The 17,995-nt window shown below is 48.9% G+C and overlaps 1 protein-coding gene and 2 long non-coding RNA genes across 13 annotated transcripts in view; 2 read left to right on the top strand and 1 right to left on the bottom strand.

Annotated features, from left to right (window-relative positions):
- FEZF2 (FEZ family zinc finger 2) overlaps nt 1-16,742 on the bottom strand; it is a 141,754-nt gene extending 125,012 nt beyond the window's left edge. For 3 of the 10 annotated variants that reach the window (XR_008706013.1, XR_008706014.1, XR_008706009.1), the window contains exon 1: nt 4,441-4,579. Coding sequence is in view for 1 of the 10 variants with exons in the window: in XM_055557460.1 (XP_055413435.1) it covers nt 13,929-14,188; nt 15,075-15,207; nt 15,410-15,544; nt 15,891-16,742 (1,380 nt within the window). In the remaining 9 variants the exon portion in view is untranslated. Of the gene's footprint in view, nt 1-4,440; nt 4,913-7,521; nt 7,663-10,492; nt 10,996-11,189; nt 11,325-11,978; nt 12,354-12,378; nt 14,189-15,074; nt 15,208-15,409; nt 15,545-15,890 lie in introns of those variants that run through there. The other 7 variants (XR_008706008.1, XR_008706011.1, XM_055557460.1 and 4 more) reach the window with 6 other exon arrangements.
- LOC129634946 (uncharacterized) lies at nt 5,045-8,061 on the top strand. The gene is made up of 2 exons (XR_008706020.1): nt 5,045-5,180; nt 7,860-8,061. It is a non-coding gene; the product is annotated as an uncharacterized LOC129634946 (long non-coding RNA).
- On the top strand, nt 10,786-12,625 carry LOC129634945 (uncharacterized). Of its 2 annotated transcripts, none has more exons than XR_008706019.1 (3): nt 10,786-10,929; nt 11,167-11,851; nt 12,435-12,625. It is a non-coding gene; the product is annotated as an uncharacterized LOC129634945 (long non-coding RNA). The 2 variants fall into 2 exon arrangements; XR_008706018.1 differs by having other exon boundaries at nt 10,791-10,929; nt 11,167-11,436.
- Nucleotides 16,743-17,995: the final 1,253 nt, after the last annotated feature.

The following is a 17,995-nucleotide window of genomic DNA, read 5'->3' as shown; positions in this document are numbered from 1 at the left end:
TTCCACATTTTTTTTCCTCTGTGAGCTCTGGACATGACAGAAGTCGGCTAGCACCTTCTGGTTATGACTATACAACCCAGCTGGTGTTTACCTGTGTGCGGGTTTCTGGGTGCACACTTCCCAATATTCAAGACCAAAGAGCTAACTTGAAACCTATTAAGACAAATCGGATCAAGGAAGCTGTTCTGTTTTCTGGCGTCTCTTGGAGAATGTCAGAATATAACCCACTGGCCTTCCTCTTACGGCTACGAGGAAGTTCAGTGTCTGTCACTATCAGTGACCCTAGTAGCTCAGGGACGCTTTCTCTCAGTAACCTAGTAGCTCGTCTATTTTCCTCCCATATGTTACCTTGACTTAATCCTTTTATTGACTACCTTATTAAAAAGTGGTTTTGAGTGAAATTAGATTGATTTACTTTTGGAAAGGGACAAATGATAAATGACGGTTCTTGGCTCTTAGGTCCACCGGGTTTTAGGGTCCATGTCCTGCAACAGACAAGGCACAGACTTCTAGGTTCAGACCCCAGGAAGGGAAACCAGACTTCTTCCATGGTACCACTTGACCTCAGTCAGAATCTTCCTAAAGTCTATGTTGAGATGTCCTCTTTTTCAGTCAACCACACTTAAATTGTTCCTACATCATGGGAGTACTGCAAAAAATAACCAGATTATATCCTAAGAGCTCACTCTTCTTTATTGTTTTGGTGGGGAAGAGGGGTATTTCACTCTTTCTCCCAAAGTTCTATTGAGATAAACGGACATGACGTTATATCAATTATAAGATGCATGACATGCTGATCTGATACACGTATATTGTGAAACGATTACCGCTACAGTGTTAGCTAACACCTCCATCACGTCACATAATTACCATTCATATTCTGTGGTGAGAACATTGAAGATTTGTTCTCTTTGCAACTTTCAAGTATAAAATGCAGTATTATTAACTATACTTACAGTGCTGTCTATCAGATCCCCAAAATGCATGAAACTTCTAACTGGAAGTTTGTACCCTTTGATCAGCATTTCCCCGTTTCCCTCCCTGAGAGATCTTCCTAAATCTCATCATGGTGGTGGTGTATTTTTAACTTTTCCCTGAGTTCCTTGGCTCAGCCTCAGCCCCACCTCTGAAGACATTTTTATTCTGTATATAAATACGATGTGTGGATAGGGTTATAGAGTTTTCTTCCTCCAAACTTCTTTCACGTCGCAAAGTAGGACATATCTACTTGAAAGATTCTCACAACCAGAAGAAGGGATTTAGGCAGACTATAAAAATGAGGCGCAAGGAAAACTAATCTTGAACTTCAGACGTTCTGTTTCTAAGGATTACAAGGAGAAGGTGGGTCATGGCTGAGATTACTGTAGAAGTCAGTCTTTTTGGTTATAAACTACAGAAGAGAACTCTGGCTAATTTATGTGGGAAATTAATTCATTGGAAGGTTATGAGGGAGCTAGCAGAACAGAGGGGGACGTTGTAATAGAAAGTTTGGAAGGGCAGGAATTAGGGCAACTCATGTAACAGGCTGACCCTCGGGTCTCCTTGGAATGAATGAGGTCCAGTTATCTGTAGTCTTGTCCCTCTGCTCAAGAGTTGAATTCCAAATCAAGTATCTGCATAATTCAACTTAAGCTCCACACCTGTACCCTGGCTGGTGGACATGTCCCAGGGGGGACTTCTTCACAATACCAAGGATCTGTGCTCAGTGGAGAACGGCAGCTCCCTCAAAGCAAAACCAGAAGGCTGATAACCAGGAGGGAAAGCAGACAATGCTCAGGCGAAAACAAACAATGCAACCATGCTTATGCTTGTGAAGCATCATTAGCGGCAGTTACCAGCATGAGGACACCCTACGAGCCTCATCACTCCGTGAGCTGTGTAATAATTCGCTCTGTCACTCCCCTCTCCTGACACTTCGGCCAGGTCTCTGACTTCTGTGACTTCAGGAAGTGAGAGAAAAAGACTGGTATCCTGGAAAGCTCTCACCCAAAAGTCTGTTAAGAGTCTCAAGTTCCTAAGACAAGCAACCACCTCCTTGTGGAAAAATATGGCCTACCCAATATAACTGTTAAACAGTCACATTTAAGTCAAGGATGTGTTGCTTCGGTGATTCCATCTGGAGACTTGGCTGAGAAACGCGCGCTTTAAAAACATGGCAGCAGTATCTCTTTCTATAAATTTTTTTTTTAACTTTGATCAATTACTGTGTCATTCAGTGGGAAAATGATATGTGGGTCAATGGCCTATAGCACTCACTGCCCAGGGGTGCTTTTTCTTTTGTGTATCATACCATGGAAAACCCTTTTACCAAGTCCCAAGCAGATTTGAGCTATACCAACCAATGGATAATTAGGAGTTGTGGGGGGAGGAGAGGCTTTGAGATTAAGTCCAAGTGGATTGACTCCAGGGGCCAACTTGAGTTATGCTGATGCTTCTCTTAGCTGGTGCCTGGATACAACAGGGTCTTGAATTGTATCATGACTGGTACCGACGACTTATTTCAAGTAGCTTTCTCATATATGTTCTATCAAGTCACCCTCTTTGATTTCCTTCCTGGTGTTTACTAACATCTGAATCTGTCTCCTGTTTCTTGGCTTGTTCATCACCTGTGTCCCACCATTAGGATGTTAAGATCCATAAGGTCAAAGTCTGTGGTGTTCACAGCTGTATCCTCACCACAATGGCTGGCACATAGCAAGCCTTCAGTAAATGTTTTAGGACTGAATTGTTATGAGAGTGCCAGTGGCTGCCCAGAAGACTGAGCGGGTAACCTCCCTGCCCGTGGGGAGGAGTGGAGGTTCTTACCCGCTCATTTTCGTGTACCTACTATGCACCAAGCGCTGGGAACATGGCAATGAGCAAGGCAGACAACCTTGCCCTTGCAGTGCTCACTTTGCTAAAGAACTTGCAGGGCCTTCCCAGGTGGCTCAGTGGTAAAGAATCCCACATGCCAAGGAGCACCTAAGCCCGTGAGCCACAACTAGCGAGCCCACGTGCTGCAGCTACTGAAGCCCACGTGCCCTAGTGCCTGTGCTGTGCAACGAGAAGCCACCGCAATGAAAAGCCTGGGCAATGCAACTCGAGAGCAGCCCCTGCAGCAACGAAGACCCAGCCCAGCCCCAAATAAATCAAATTACAAAAAAACAAAACATTGCATCACAGACCTCAAAATTTGAAGGGTAACAACTGTAGTATTAGCGATTAGTAGTCAGAGTAAAAAGCTATACTTTATTGCATGTCAATTATGTGCCTGCCACTTTACACATATTATCTCACTTAAGTCCTTCTAACAGCCTTGCTATTGGCAAAGAATTTAAAGATGAGGCAACTGGGTCTCAATGTTAGAAGCTTAGTCACGCAGCTTAGCCTAGGGTACTCCACAAAGTTGATGATATTTGATCTATATTCCCTGCTTTACTCAGAAATAGGCAGGCTTCAGCAGCCAGGCAGATGCTGTCAGGGTGCTAGGGTACCAATCTTTGCCCTAAGACACCTCAAACTCCAGCAGAACACTCCATTGGACCACGTGGGAAATCAGAATGCCGACAGTCCCTCCCTCTTAAATCACATCATTGATATGTGGTTTGTCTTTTGTTATCTGAACATTATTGACCAGGGATATATCAATTTGTTTTAGAGAGTGATACAATTAACATCACTAGAGCTGTGATGTTTGTTAGAGCTTAAAATTCATCAAAGGTTCATTATACAACTTACTGCTATCATTAGCACATTTTGCTCCATTAGGTTTTTTTCCATCTCGTGTATATTATAAACTCAAGTTTATTACTGAAAAATTTTCAAAAATGGTGCATGGTGAAATTTTGAGTGATGAAGAATTTTTTGGTGAACTTCATGCAGATACTTCCTCTGATTGTTTGAGCAATACATATACTAGTGTCTCTGAAGAGGACAGTTCTTCAGAATATAGTTCTAAATCAGGTGACCTCAATATTAGACCAAGAAAAAGACAAAAACCTTAGTGATTGACTGTTATGGGAAGTGAAAATGAAACTCACGGTACATAAGACTTTACAGGTGTGTTGGGTATAATTATTGAATGTAATAATCCACAAAGTGTTATTTAAGTAACAATTAATTTTTGGTTTGTCAAAATAAAAATTGCCAATCACAAGCAGCAGTTTCAGCAAAAATCATCTGGTCAATAATGAGTTAAGGTGCCTCACATTCCGGTGATAATCATCACAGTTATTTACCTAAACACCTGCAATGGATCAGGTGTTTGATTAGCCCCACTGCATCGAATCCTTATGGCCCATGTTACTGCACCCATTTGGCAGAGAAGACATCTCAGCTTCAGAGAAGACAACACTGTAGCGCAGAGTCTTACAGTTGCTCAGAGGCACAACTAAGTTTCAAAGTCACGCTCTTCATATTAAACCCAGCCACACCCAACCGCATCTAGACGCTTCAACTCACCGTCCTTCTTTCACCTGTAGGCTTTCACGTGGGCTGCCATGAGATGGCTCTCCTTCCATTTCTCCGTTGGTAATGCCTCCTGCTTATTGAAGACTCAATGCAGGCACGACTTTCTCTAGTCAAGCATCTCACACTTCCCTTTTTTCTGCCCAACGTCCATCAGAGTCGCAGAAGTGAGAGCTGGGAGACTCCATTTTAGAGCAAATAGCCATGAAGTCCATGTGTGCCTCCGGCTTCAATCATACCAGAGTCCAACAGGGTCTTTCTGGGCCTCCTTTCGATTCCTCTCCCTCTCCACCTATAATACTTTCAGTACTGGAAGGTCTGAATATTGTAACAAACATGCATACACCATAACACTGTAACAAACACGTGTACACCGGTCCCCAAACTTAGGCTGAGTCCACTCCCGAACCTCAGGAGCACGGCTTCCACCTTGACCCACGCCAGGGCGCAACTTACAAGTCTCTGATTGGGTCATGTGACCGGTCCTGAGCCAGTCACCATGGCCAGGAAGACGCCGTACTCTGATTGCTCAGACCTGGGTCACATGCCCACCATGGAGGGAGGGACCCACCTTAACCATATGGATGGAGAGTGGAGGGGAGATGGTGTCTCAGAAGGAAATGTTGATGTTGTTACCAGAGGGGAGAATGATGATCAGCAGGCAAAAGAAACAGATGTCCACTACACACCCCACCCCAGACAGGACTGAATGCGAATTTCATCTTCATGACCAGGTATTGCATGGGGATTTTTGTTGTATGTGATTTTCACCTTTACTCTATTATAAGGGCTTCCCTGGTGGCTCTGAGGTTAAAGCATCTGCCTGCAATGCGGGAGACCTGGGTTTGATCCCTGGGTAGGGAAGATCCCCTGGAGAAGGAAATGGCAACCCACTCCAGTATTCTTGCCTGGAGAATCCCATGGACGGAGGAGCCTGGTGGGCTACAGTCCACAGGGTTGCAAAGAGTCGGACACGACTGAGCAACTTAACGTTCACACTTTTCTGGGGCAGAGACTATGTTCTTCTCTTCCTTGTAATTCCAGCACCCAGCCTAGTGTCTGACACATTGGAGGTGTTCTTATCATATTTGTTGGATGAATAAGTGTATTAATTTATGAAGCCCTAAGGGTGTTACTGGGGCTTCCCAGGTGGCACAGTGGTAAAGAATCTGCCTGCCCATGCAGGAGTCACAGGTTTGATCGCTAGGTTGGGAAGATCCCCTGGAATAGGAAATGGCAACCCACTCCAGTATTCTTCCTTGGAAAATTCAATGGACAGAGGAGCCTAGTGGGCCACAGTCCTTTCATCTTTTAAAGGCAGCATCACTGTGAGGTGGAAAGAACACAGATGCTAAATCAGTGTTTCTTAAGTGTAGTCAGGAACCAACTGCTTCAGGTTACAATGCAGATTCCTGGGCTACAGAGCAGAACTGTTAACCCAGCATCTCAGTAAATGGAATTCAGGTGCCTTTTTCTTTTTTAAAAAATTCTTTTATTGCAACGTAATTGCTTTACAATGTTGTGTTAGTTTCTGCTATATAAGAAGTGAATCAGCCTTATGCATACATACATACCCTCGCTCTGGGACCTCCCTCCCACCCACGCCCCCATCCCACCCATCCGGGTCATCACAGAGCATGAACTCAGCTTCTGTGCTTTACTGCGGGTTCCCACTAGCTATCTATTTTACATTAACACATGGAAGTGTACATATGTCAATCCTAATCTCCCAGTTCGTCCTACCCTCCCTTCCCACTCTGTGTCCACGTGTCCACTCTCTGCATCTGCATCTTTATTCCTGCCTTGGAAGTAGGTTCATCTGTACCATTTTTCTAGATTTCATGTGTATGTAATAATATACGGTACTCATTGCTCTCTTTCTGACTGACTTCACTCTGTACGACAGACTCTAGGTTCATCCACATCTCCACAGATGACCCTGTTTCATTCCTGTGAGTGGCCAAGTAGTATTCCATTCTGTATGTTGCCACATCTTCTGTATCCATTCCTCTGCTATTGGACTTTTAGGTTTCCATGTCCTGGCTATCATAAACGGTGCTGAAATGAGCACTGGGGTACCTGTGTCCTCTTGGATTATGGTTTTTTTCAGGGTTTGTGCCCAGTAGTGGGATTACTGGATCATATGGTAGTTCTATGTTTAGTTTTTTCTTTTTTTTTTTTTGGTTCCATCTGGTCTTAGTTGCAGCACATGGGATCTTCATTGCATCACACGGGCTCTTTCATAGTGGCATGCATGCTTAGTTGCCCTGCAGCATGTTGGATCATAGTTCTCTGACCAGGGATCGAACCTGTGCCCCGCTATCCCAAGGCACATTCTTAACCACAGGACCACCAAGGAAGCCCCTGTGTTTAGTTTTTAAAGGAACCTCAATACTGTTCTCCACAGTGACGACATCAATTTATATTCCCATCAGATGCATTTTAAACAAAAATGTTATGCGGTTCTTGTACACCGTCCTTTTAAAACCATGACCCATATTTAGACAGAATCATCTGAGTATGAGTCCCCAGTCCATCGCCTTCCAGTCATGTGAACTAACAGGAATCATACCTTCTCAGCAACTAGGTTTGCCCCTCTTTAAAATGAGGCTGAGAAAACTTACCTAATGAATATGTAATGAAGAGTCAACAAGATAACACAGGTAAAATTTCTTTAGAAAGCTCTGCATTCATGTTTTGCTACTTGAGTTTTTCTAATAATTACCGCTAACTTCTGGAATTCTTCCTGTGTACATGCCAGGTACTATTCTAAGTTCTAATTATATGTGTTAACTCATTTAAGCCTCACAACAGCCCTGTGAGAAAAAAAAAATTTTTTTTTTTCTTTTTAAGGTACAATTGACACAGAACGTTTTATTAGTTTCAGGCATGATAGAAACTATTCCTGTTTTGCAAATGAAGAAACAGAGACAAGGTAGTCTTCCCTGAGAAGTATCTGAGCTAGGATTTGAACTCAGCTGTTTTGATGCCAGACCCCAGGCTCCTAACCACTCACTGGATTTTCTCCTTAGAAATAATAAGTTATCTTTCCCAAGGCAATTCATCACCTTGCACTTTGTGGGGGCGGGGCAAAATGAGGACAGTGAAACTCCTTGAGGAAGGAAAGAACTCCAAAAATGACCCAGGACTGAAGACCACCGAAGGAGAGAAACCACAAAGGTGATGTGTCAGGTCACATGGCCTTCACAGGATGCCCTGATAAAAAACACATTATATCAGATTCTGATTGATCTACAATAGAAATGTCTCACTTTCTCCTCTATTTCCTGAAATCTACCTTTCTAGATTGTATAACACCTCTGTGCTTTGAAAACCAGAGCCAGTCTTTCATCCTAGATGACTGTTTTTATTTTGAATTGGTATACTTTTTCTTCCCCATTCTTTACTTCTAGGCACCAATATATTTTTTTCATGAAGCATGAGCAAAGCCTGAAGTGCAAGCCAAGACCTCAGAAATATGATAGCTGTTACCAAGGATTTGAGAGTAAGAATACAAAACCTAGAATCAAGATTTCAAGGCTGCACTCTAGTATCTGAGGTGGCACCGGTCCCACATCAAATATGGAATAAATAAGGCATTAAGCAACCGCACAATTTGTTCTGGGTTCCTTAGCTGGAAGTTGGGCTTCCCTGGTGGCTCAGACACTAAAGAATCTGCCTGCAGTGGGGGAGACCTGGGTTCAATTTCCGAGTAGGGAAGATCCCCTGGAGAAGGAAATGGCTGCCCACTGCAGTATTCTTGCCTGGAGAATTCCATGGACAAAGGAGCCTGGTGGGCTACAGTCCATGGGGTTTCAAAGAGTTGGATGCTTAACACACTCCTTAGTTGGAAGTGGAAAACCCTATCACACACAGTGTTAGGCTCTCTTTACCTGGCTTTACTGAACACTGAGTGTAAAAGAACTCCAAACACTTCTGCTGTTGGGAATGTCTGGACATTTATGTTTAATTGGGATGTAATATGCATCTGAAATAGACAGATATGTTGACCTACTTTGTTAAAAAGTGGAAACATTAAAGTGACGCAGTGTCTTAATGCCAGATGAGCTAAGAGAAATAATTTAAATACTTGATCACCTGGTCCACAAAGCCGTGGGTGATGAGTGTCTTTCTACTTCTGTGCCCTGTGCAGAATTAGGAAGGCAGTCACCTGGGGGGGAGGGGGGTGACAGTTTTGAATGGTCACTAGGACGGAGGGTAGAAGAACTGAATGTGAATTAGGGACATCTGGTATCCTGGTGGGTGGGAGCGGGGTGGGGGTGGTCTTAGCTCTAGGAGAGAGAGGTATAGTTTGAGGAATGCTGGGAGCTAATAACCAGATTACCAGAACTTGTAGGGAGTCCTCAAAGGCTAGCCTGATACATTTTTTACTTATGAAAGAAACATCCAGAGAGTTGGTGGTGGGCACCGAAAGCTTCAGATCAGCACCACCAAAGGTGTGTGGCTCGTGGTAGAGTTTGCTCTGTGCTGGCAAGCCCACCTTTCTGCCTACTTCCTCGCTCTTGGCTGGTTGAGTTCTGCCTCTGTCTGTCCAGTGTCCACCAAGGGGCCTGGCGGCGGCTCCCTTTTCTTGGGCTATGTACTTTCAACCAGTTTTGAGCAGCCCCATTTCAGATTGGCCTTTTTATGTTTGATATAAAGAATAGTTGTTGGCCAATTTCATCTTTTCATCGCTGTTCTCTAGGCCTGAATCCAAGCAGTTTGTCAGATGCTCATTAACTCCCCCTTTGGCTCTTTCTAGTGTGTCTCCTAAGCTCATTGTGCCAAGAACTAACGCTTTCTTTTACACGATTCTCTTTCTCTGCTCCATCAGGGAGACAAATTACTTTCCAAAAGGGATCGCCAGGGATGGTTTAATGAGAATTTCTTTGGGGCTAGGCATGGAACGCAATGTAGTTAACATTCGGTGGACTTAATTGGACTTTTCTTTTCTGCCTCTTTTTAAAAAAATCTGAAGCTATCCTGTTAATCTCTCATTTGTAATCAATTGTGTTGACTAAACAAAAGTCTAGGTCGTCTTTTCTTCCTGTCCCAGACAATCCTTTGTTGCCTCTAAATGCCTCATTCTTGAGTGATCCTGGTCGCGTAGATGGGCCCGATTGTTGACAGTTCATTATTGCGCTTTTGTCCATTAATCTTTCTTGCTGTGTTTTGCATGTGCATGCCTTAATGAGCTCCGTTGGCAATTAACATGTTTCTAGGAGCAAACTGGTTGCTCAGACGTTTGAGAGGGAAGTGCAGGGAAAAGGGCAACGCAGCTGCCTTGAGGTTGTTTATTTCCCAGCGTTTTCTCAAGACTCCAGTCCTCTCTCTGTCAGCACCCCGCCCCCCCACCCCTCACTGTTATTCACTCCCCAGCTCATTCACCACCAGCACACCTGGATGCCTTGTTGCTGTGATTCTCGGGCCTGGCTTAGGCGACTCCCTATCCTCTTGTGAGCCAAACAGCAAAATGGGGACCTTACAGACACACTTCTGCAGCCGAGGCAAGAGTGAGCACAAGTGCCCCCCAAAATGCGTCTGGATGCTGGCAACTTCTCTGTGTCGCTCTTTGCAGAGAGGAACCTCTTACTCGCCTAAGGCAATAGGACTGTACAATCTGTTATGTACAAGGCTGTGGCTTTGGAAGAAGGAGGGTTTTTTTTTTTTTTTTGAGTCTTGCTGGCAAGATTGCTGAAGTGTGAGCAGTCATGGACAGAACAAACATCTTGTAGGGGAAAAGATAATTGGAGTCTTTTTTGTGTCTGTGACAGGATTCCCCTCCCCCGCAATTTGATTTTTTTAAAAAAAATTTTTTAAGGGTGGCCTCTTCAATTTAATCAAGGTTAGAATATTAATATGTGCCTGATGACTACCTTGTTTAAGTCATTTGTTAATAATGCAAACTACAAGTCATGCAAACAGATTAATATTAAGAGGCAAAAAAAAAAAAAAAAACAACAACCCAGAAAATAGAACCTTTCACCCATCAATTCCTATGCATGGGGAATAACCTAGAAGGATTTCAGTGAGGACAGTTACTTACAACAGCTTAGCGTTGGCGTCAGAACCTGCACTGGCTGCGAAAGGTATTTAGTCATACAGATAGAAGGTTCCTTTTCTCCTCACACTACTTTCCAGGTGAAGAAATCCTTTTCTGAATCCCCCCCAGCTGAAGGAAGCAGACATCTTAAACTGAGGAGGAGGGACTTCAAGCCAAGCAGCGCTAAGCCCTATAGATACAGAAGAACTCTGTTTATCTACAATTACCACCAGATGTGAAATAACACCTTCTCAGGGCAGAGCGATTGACAGGTGCTGGTGTGAAGGTTAAGTAACAATCAGGTTATGAGGGAACAACCTCAAGGAGGTTGGAGTAGTCAAGTAACTGCGCAGGTTCCACTCAGAGCTCTGATTCCTTACCTCTCCCCGACGGCAGAGAGAGATGAGCAGTCCAAGAGAGAAATGCCTCCTGTTCCACGCGTTAGTATTATCTCATTTGCAGTCCTTTGCAAACATGGGATCTTCAACCCTCTTCAGAACCATCACCTGAAAATAAATGTCTCCAGTTTATGAGATGGGCAACCCTTTTAGTCTTTCTCCTGTGAAAACATTACAGAAGAATTTCCTCAGAGAACCATTCTCTCACTTGATGGTTAGAAAGTTATTTCCCTGGATGGGAGTGTCCCATCTATTTTTTATTTATCTTTTCTTCCTAAGGAGAAAGAGGAGAACCGAATCACCTTTCCTGAATGCAGGCCAACTTTTTAAACCCAATTCTCTAAGAGGAGGCTTCTGCGCTAAATTTTGTGGTGTCTGCCACTTGCCCAAAGTTCTGGAACTATTTAGGAAGAAGGTGGACTTGTCCTGGCCAGTGTCTGGTCTCCAAGAAGCCCCTCTGCCAAGGATCCTTTCAGAGATGCAAGAAGCAAAGGATTTTTGATTGAGACAGTCGGAGGGCACCCAGGAGCTCCCAGAAATGGGGAAGGGGTGTGTATCTGTGAGGCGGGGCTAATAAAACCTAAGGAGATAAAACTGGGATAGGATCGGACTCCTCAAACCAGCCCGCAAGCCCCCTGGGGATAGATGTCTGGGAAGAGCAAGGCGCTATTTCCGTATCTTTAGCCGCCAAGTCCTCCTCGCCCAATGTGGGGTTTCCTGGGGTTTGTGGCATCCACCGAGATTTCGGAGTTAAATCTGCATATCCCTCTGGGTCCCAATCTCCCCTCAGCGAAATGCAGCCAGAACGAGCTAACATTTAAATTCCTCCTCGCTTCCTCGCCCCCCTCCCCTGGCTGCGTCTTCCCAGACTTGGGAGGGGGAGAGGAATACAAAAAAAAAACGAGGACGCTCTCCTTTCAGGAAATGGAATTCTAATGTACACGTTCCTATTTCTGAATCGGAGGTACTAAAAATACCCCCGCGACAGCCTGAGGAAGCTGTCGCTGTCCTCTGTGCAAACAAAATCGACAATTCTCCTTCCCCGCGCAATGGGTCTGCGAATCGGGAGGGGGGTGGGGTGAGGACCCAACCTTTGGCTGTGACCTGGACAGAACTTCCACCCAGCAGCCGAACGTCTTCTCCCGAGTCCCAGCTGGGACACTCCTCCCCCACCAACGAGGACAGAAGGCAGCTGGGATTTTCTAAAAGTCTAGACTCCGATTCCTGACCCTACCTAGTCCTGGGACCCTAGGCAGGTCATTTAGTTTTGATCTCTGCCTCAATTTCTCCATCCTTCCACAGGGTGAGAATAATCACCCCCCAGCTTGCGGGTTGTGAACGTTAGAAAGAATATGGTTTGAGTGGCGTGGAGCAAGAGCTCCGGCAATGTGAGCTTCTTTGGTTGTGGGAGTCCCTGGCGCAAGCAGCGCTAAGCGCCTACTGTATACCGGGCTCTGGGATAATACCCACTCAAGTCACTTTCAGACTTACTTGGGAGTTTCCTTTTGCATTAACCATCTTTCCCTCCAAATACCCTCCACCTGCAGTGGGAATCCGCGTGGGATCAGCGCCCAGACGCCGCCGCCCTAGCCCTTGCAGTGGCGAGGCTGCGTGGAAGCCCACTCCCCGGCCCCGCGCCACATTTCCTTCTGGCGCTGGGGAACATTGTTCCAGAAAACGTGGGCTGAATCGCAGTGCGAATATTAGGGGCGGGAGGAGAAGGCCCGGCGCGCCGAGCCAGTAATCCGAGCTCTTGATTATCCAGATTCGGATCAAACGGGGCGGCGGCGGCCGGCCCCCTCCTGGGAATGATTAGATGATTAATGTAATGCTGTTTGAAGGGTCTCTGTTTTCTCTCTTAATTTGGGTCATTACTTAGAAAGCAAGCGTGAGATCATTTCATCAGCGTGCTCGGCGGCGGAGATAGCTATTCAGGAAATGGGCTAACTGAGCGGTAATCAGAACGCTGGGGGCGGCGGCGGCTGCGAGCCGCAGGAGCCCGGATGCGCCCTCCCGCGGCAGGGCGCCCCGCACCCGGAGGCCGGCCTCAGACCACAGCGCGGGCCGCGGAGCCCTAAAGCTCGGAATGGGCTGGGACACTTGGCCCCCAGTTCTCGCCGCCAGGAATGATTGAGTGGAAGAGTGGCTCCCCTTACATCACCCAGACAAGAGGGTGTGCCCAGAAGCGCCCCGGCGCGGCAGTGCCCATGCCATTTACCCCACTGTGGTGCGGCTCTTTGCTCTAGGACACGCACCCCAAACCTGCTCTCCAACATCTAGCCACTTTGAATCCCTTCTTTTTAAAAAAACTCACCCAAATATGGCAACACCCAGAATCCCTTGGTCAGAACAGTTAGCAAATAAAAACTTGGTATACAACGTGAGGGCCGTTGTAGGCCTTTACATCCTTGGTTCCTGGGGGATCTGAACACGTTAGCGTGGCAGGAGGACCGATCTGGCCTCACCCTGGTTCCAGTGCCCTCAGAAAACGTCGCATGTGCGCGGCCGAGAAATGCTTAAAACGCCTATTTCTTTTTCATTCTTTAGGGTTGCTGAGCTGATTTGCGGCGAGGGTAGAGGGGGTAAAAGAAAAGACGCACTAAGGATTCTGTTTATTGAGTTATATATGTATATATTCCGTGTTCGTGTGTACAGGAGAATTTACATGGCTGTATAAAGATGGCTGGGGGCGCCGCGCTCTTCCGGGACGTTCACGTGACAGGCTGGGGTTAAAACCCGCTGCCGCCGGAGGAGAAGCCAGAAGCCGAGGCCTGGAATTAAATACGTTTCGGCGCGCTGGGTTTAAATAAGTTTCCCGAATATACAAAGGTGGGGAGCCAGGCGTTTGCTGCCAGTCATCGAGGAAACGTTTAGCTTTCCAAAAATATGCTGGTTTCGATAAATAGATTTTAGCCTTTCTGCTATAGCTTTTTTTTTTCTCTCTCTCTCTCTTTCCTTTCTCTTAATTTTAGAAATAAGTTTATACGTGTGATCTGTTTGGGGGTTGGATAGGACTGGAAGGGAGGGTGAGGCAGGAGCTCTCAGCTCTGCACTGTCCGAGTCAGGTCCTTTGTGGAGGGGGCGGCGGGGCCCACGCTGTCGTGGAGTTTGCGCACGTGTTTCTTTAAGTCAAAGTTTCTGCAAAACCCTTTGCCGCAAGTGGCGCACGTGAAAGGCTTCTTGTCGTTGTGGGTGTGCATGTGGAAGGTCAGGTTGTAGACTTGGTGGAAGGCCTTGTTGCAAATGGTACATTTGTACTGCTTCTCGCCGCTGTGGGTCAGCTTGTGATTCTTGTAGTTCCCTACAGGAGACCAAAAACAAAAAGGGGGGGGGGGCGGATAAAGTGGGACAGGGAGGGGCCGGGTGTCCCGTGGTTGGCTCAGGTGCCCGCGTAAAGAAGGCGACGCTTGGCTAGGCAGGCGCGACCTCTCCGAGTGAAGAAGTTGTCAAACTTCGTACGCGTCAAGCCCTGGACTCTCACTACAGGATGCAGGGCCGAGTCCCGCGTAGCCGCCCCGCGTCCCAGCCCCGCCGGGGCCTGAGGCCCGCGCAGCATCCCTCCCGCTGAGCTCCGCCGGCCCGGAAACTTTTGTGCTGCCCAGAGAGACGCATGGGGCCCTTCTCTGGGCCGCCGCCTCGCTCGAAGAAATTCGCATGAACCCGGGCTTCGTCCCCTATTATTATTATTTTCTTATTATTATTTTTAAAGTTACTCCCTATGGTCCCCTAACTACCACTTGGAGATCCGAACGTGCCTGGGAAAATCCAAGCGGAATGCTGGAGATAGTAGCGGTTTCCCCCAGTCTAAACTGGTCCCAGGAGGTGAATTACGCCTCGAATTTTTTTTTTTTTTTCCATTTTCAAAAGAATCCCGGCTACAAAGGGACGCTTCCGCCATAGGGCGATACCTTGTCTTTTTCCAACTTCCATTCCCTCTACCCCTTTCCTTCTTCCCATCTCCCAAATTCACAGTCTCCCCGTGCAACCAGCTTGAGTCCAGCGAGCTCTACTAATCCAACCCGGAGAGCTTCCACCGAAACCCCGTACAACCCGATTCCAAAGAAATGCTGCGCCTGAGCCCGCGGCCCTCGCGCGCGCTCTCTCCAGATCCTTCTTTGCCTTCCCGCTAGCGATGACCTGCCGAGACCCAAGGGGAGGTGAGGAGAGGGCCTCGCCCTACACGTTACCTTTTTGGTGAAAGCCTTTGCCGCAAAATTCACAGACGAAGGGCTTGTAGCCCGCGTGGATGCGAATGTGTGTGTTGAGCGTGGAGCTGCGGTTGAAGGCTTTGCCGCACTGGTTGCATTTATGCGGCTTTTCCTGCGGAGAGGGGCGTGCGCATCATGAGGCTGAGGCCCCGGCCAGGAGAAGCCACCTTGGGGGGCACCTGGAAGGGGCACACCGAAGGGACAGGGGCCTCTGGTGGGGGTTATAACGGGAACCCTTGGTCATTCTCTCCCCAACCCCATCACTTAGTTCCGGGTGTTGGGTACGGGTCGGGCCAGACCCGGGGCCCACGTACCTGGGTGTGGATAATTTTGTGTCTGCAGAGCGTGCTGGCCTGGCGGAAGCCTTTGCCACAGACTTTGCACACGAACGGTCTGGCTCCAGTGTGGACTGGCATGTGGCGGGTGAGGTTATAGTGAGCGTTAAACACCTATGGAAGCACACAAGGGGGCCTTGTGGCTGTCTGTCCGAGTCCGCCTGGCAGGGTTGGGGGGCGGGCGCGCAGAGACCACCTCCCCCAACCAAAACCCCCTTCAGAAACCACAGCCCTTTTCATTTTGTAAAGAGCTTCCCAATCCACTGTTCGTGCCAGTCCTGTGAGGCTGCTGACAAAGGCATCCCCATTTTACAGAAAAGGAAACTGAGGCCCAACTGTGCTCTCAATTCGAGTAGACAGCTACTAGGGAGCTCCCAAATTTGAGAAAGGGGCCGTCCAGGCTGCCCCTCAAGGAAGCAGCTGCTTACCCCTCCCAGATTCCGAGGACCCCGAGCCTCACCTTTCCGCACACCTCACAGGTGAAGTTTTTAGGCTTGCCGTCCGCTGAGCCACCGGGCAGCTTGCTGTGGCCCTTGACGCCACCGCGCTCAGCAGTCAGGGCCGAGTTCTCCTTCAGCACCTGCTCCAGCGGCGCAGGCAAGCGCTCCTTATGGGCGTAGGGGGCTGGATGGGCAAACTTGTCCGCGGTCAGGCCGGCCAACTTGGCGTTCTCCAGCAAAAAGAGCTTGGGGTGCGCAGCCAGGGCAGCGGGGGCCTGTGTGTTGAGGAGACCGGACGGGAAGAGGTGGCCGCCGAGGAGCTCAGACGGCGGGTACGTGGCGGAGTCCAGGTAGTTGAAGTAGTAGAGCGAACCGCTGGCCGGAAGCCCCACGGCCTGGTTGATGACCTGCGGCTTGATGACCCTGCCCGCGGGCAGCGCCGACGGTACCAGGCCCAGCTCGGCCTTGCAGCACACGCCACAGTTGGTTTTGCACAAGCCGCTGGCGCCGCACACCGGGGCCCCCCCACCGCCGCCTCCACCTCCTCCTCCGCCGCCGCCGCTGCCGCCCGCCCGGAGGCTGCTTTTCCAGAGCTCAGAGTAACTGAGCAGCGTCTTGGACGGCACCTCGTAGCCTAGGGGCTGGAGGGGGATCATACAGGGCAGCGGCGAGCAGAGGTTGAGCAATTTCTTGCCCTGGCCGCTATCCGCCTCCAGTGCCCCCGGCCGGGGCTCAAAGGGCGCGCGGGGCTCCGACGTCTTAGCCATGATGCGCTCGATGGAAAAGGCCAGAGTCTTGGAAGTGGCCGGCGACGCTCCTGCGCGCGGGCAGGCCGGGGGCACCATGGTCTCCAGGGAAGCCGAGCTTGCCATGGCGCGCCGAGCCGAGTCGTACCGGACTGGGCCAGGGCGCAGCCTCTCTCCTCTAAGTCTGTATTCCGGAAAAGGCAGGGAGGGAAACCGCAATTTAATAAGCACCTTGTCGGGTCCAGGTCACCCATTTGCATTCAAATGAACAGGGGCAGAACAAAGTGCACCCAAGGGTACCAAATTACCGCCCATTAACCCGCCGCGCAAAGGAACCACCAGCCCCTGCCCCGGGACTTTGAAAGGGGGGAAAAGGGGGAGGGTTTACAGAGGAAGAAGAGAGAGGGAGAAAAAGAAAGAAAAGAGCCTCAAATTAACCCCCCTGAGCCGCTCCTTGGACCCTGGCCTCCGCCACGCGTGCTGGGAGGTAGATAGTGAAGGGGCAAAGTTAAAGAGGACCGGGAGAGCCACCTCGCATTTACCTCTTTCCCCCACCGCCAAGGAGATGCGGTCCGAGCCATGCAGCCTGTCTCCTCTGTCACATTTTGATGGCAAACATCTTCCCCTCCGCGTGAGATCACTGTCTTTTACATTCAGCTGACATCACATGAAGTCACTTGAAGTGGAATGACATGGGCGGCGGCGCGGCTCCTGTAGCGGCCCCTGTGTTCCACCGCGCCTGCCGGCCGCCGCCGCCACCGCCCCTCAAACTTTAAAAGGAGGCAACTGGCGCCCGCGCTCCCCTCGGGAAAGTGCGAGCGGTTCGCGAATCGGGAAGGAGGGAAGAGACGGGAGGGGGAGGGGGAGGAATCGTGATGGTTTTGCCGGTGGAAAAAAAAAGGGGGGGGAGCCCAAACCCAGGCAGAGTTCCGTGCGTGATTCACAACTTTGGGGGCCTATAGGTTTGGGGGACGCGGAGAGGGCAGGGGGTCCCGGGCGCGCCGCCTCAAAGGGCCCCTGGGTGTCCGTCTAGTCACCGAAGTATCCCTTAGCCCTCTGCAGCCGCGCTGGGCATCGTGCTAATAAACTGCCATTTACCCACGGAGCCGGCGCCAGCCCCGAACACGCGCAAATGATAATTACCTCATTAGGATGTGGCGCAGGGACGCGGGCGCTGCGTTTGGAGGGGGGAACTTGTTAATGGGGAAATATTAATTTATGCAAAAACAACCAGCTCGCCTTGGCTGGCGTCGGAGGTCGGGAGAGAGCTCCCGCAGCCAAAGGACGACCCCGTAGCATCCGTAGGAGCAAGGCCGCGCGCCCAGATCCTGGGGGCTTCGGCGCCTGGAGGGTGCGCGTCTCCCTCTCCGACTCGCTCT

Source organism: Bubalus kerabau, chromosome 20 (assembly GCF_029407905.1).
Source record: "Bubalus kerabau isolate K-KA32 ecotype Philippines breed swamp buffalo chromosome 20, PCC_UOA_SB_1v2, whole genome shotgun sequence".
Classification (NCBI taxonomy): domain Eukaryota; kingdom Metazoa; phylum Chordata; class Mammalia; order Artiodactyla; family Bovidae; genus Bubalus; species Bubalus kerabau.
Note: the sequence above shows the minus strand (reverse complement) of the source record. Positions and strands in the feature narration are given on the sequence as shown.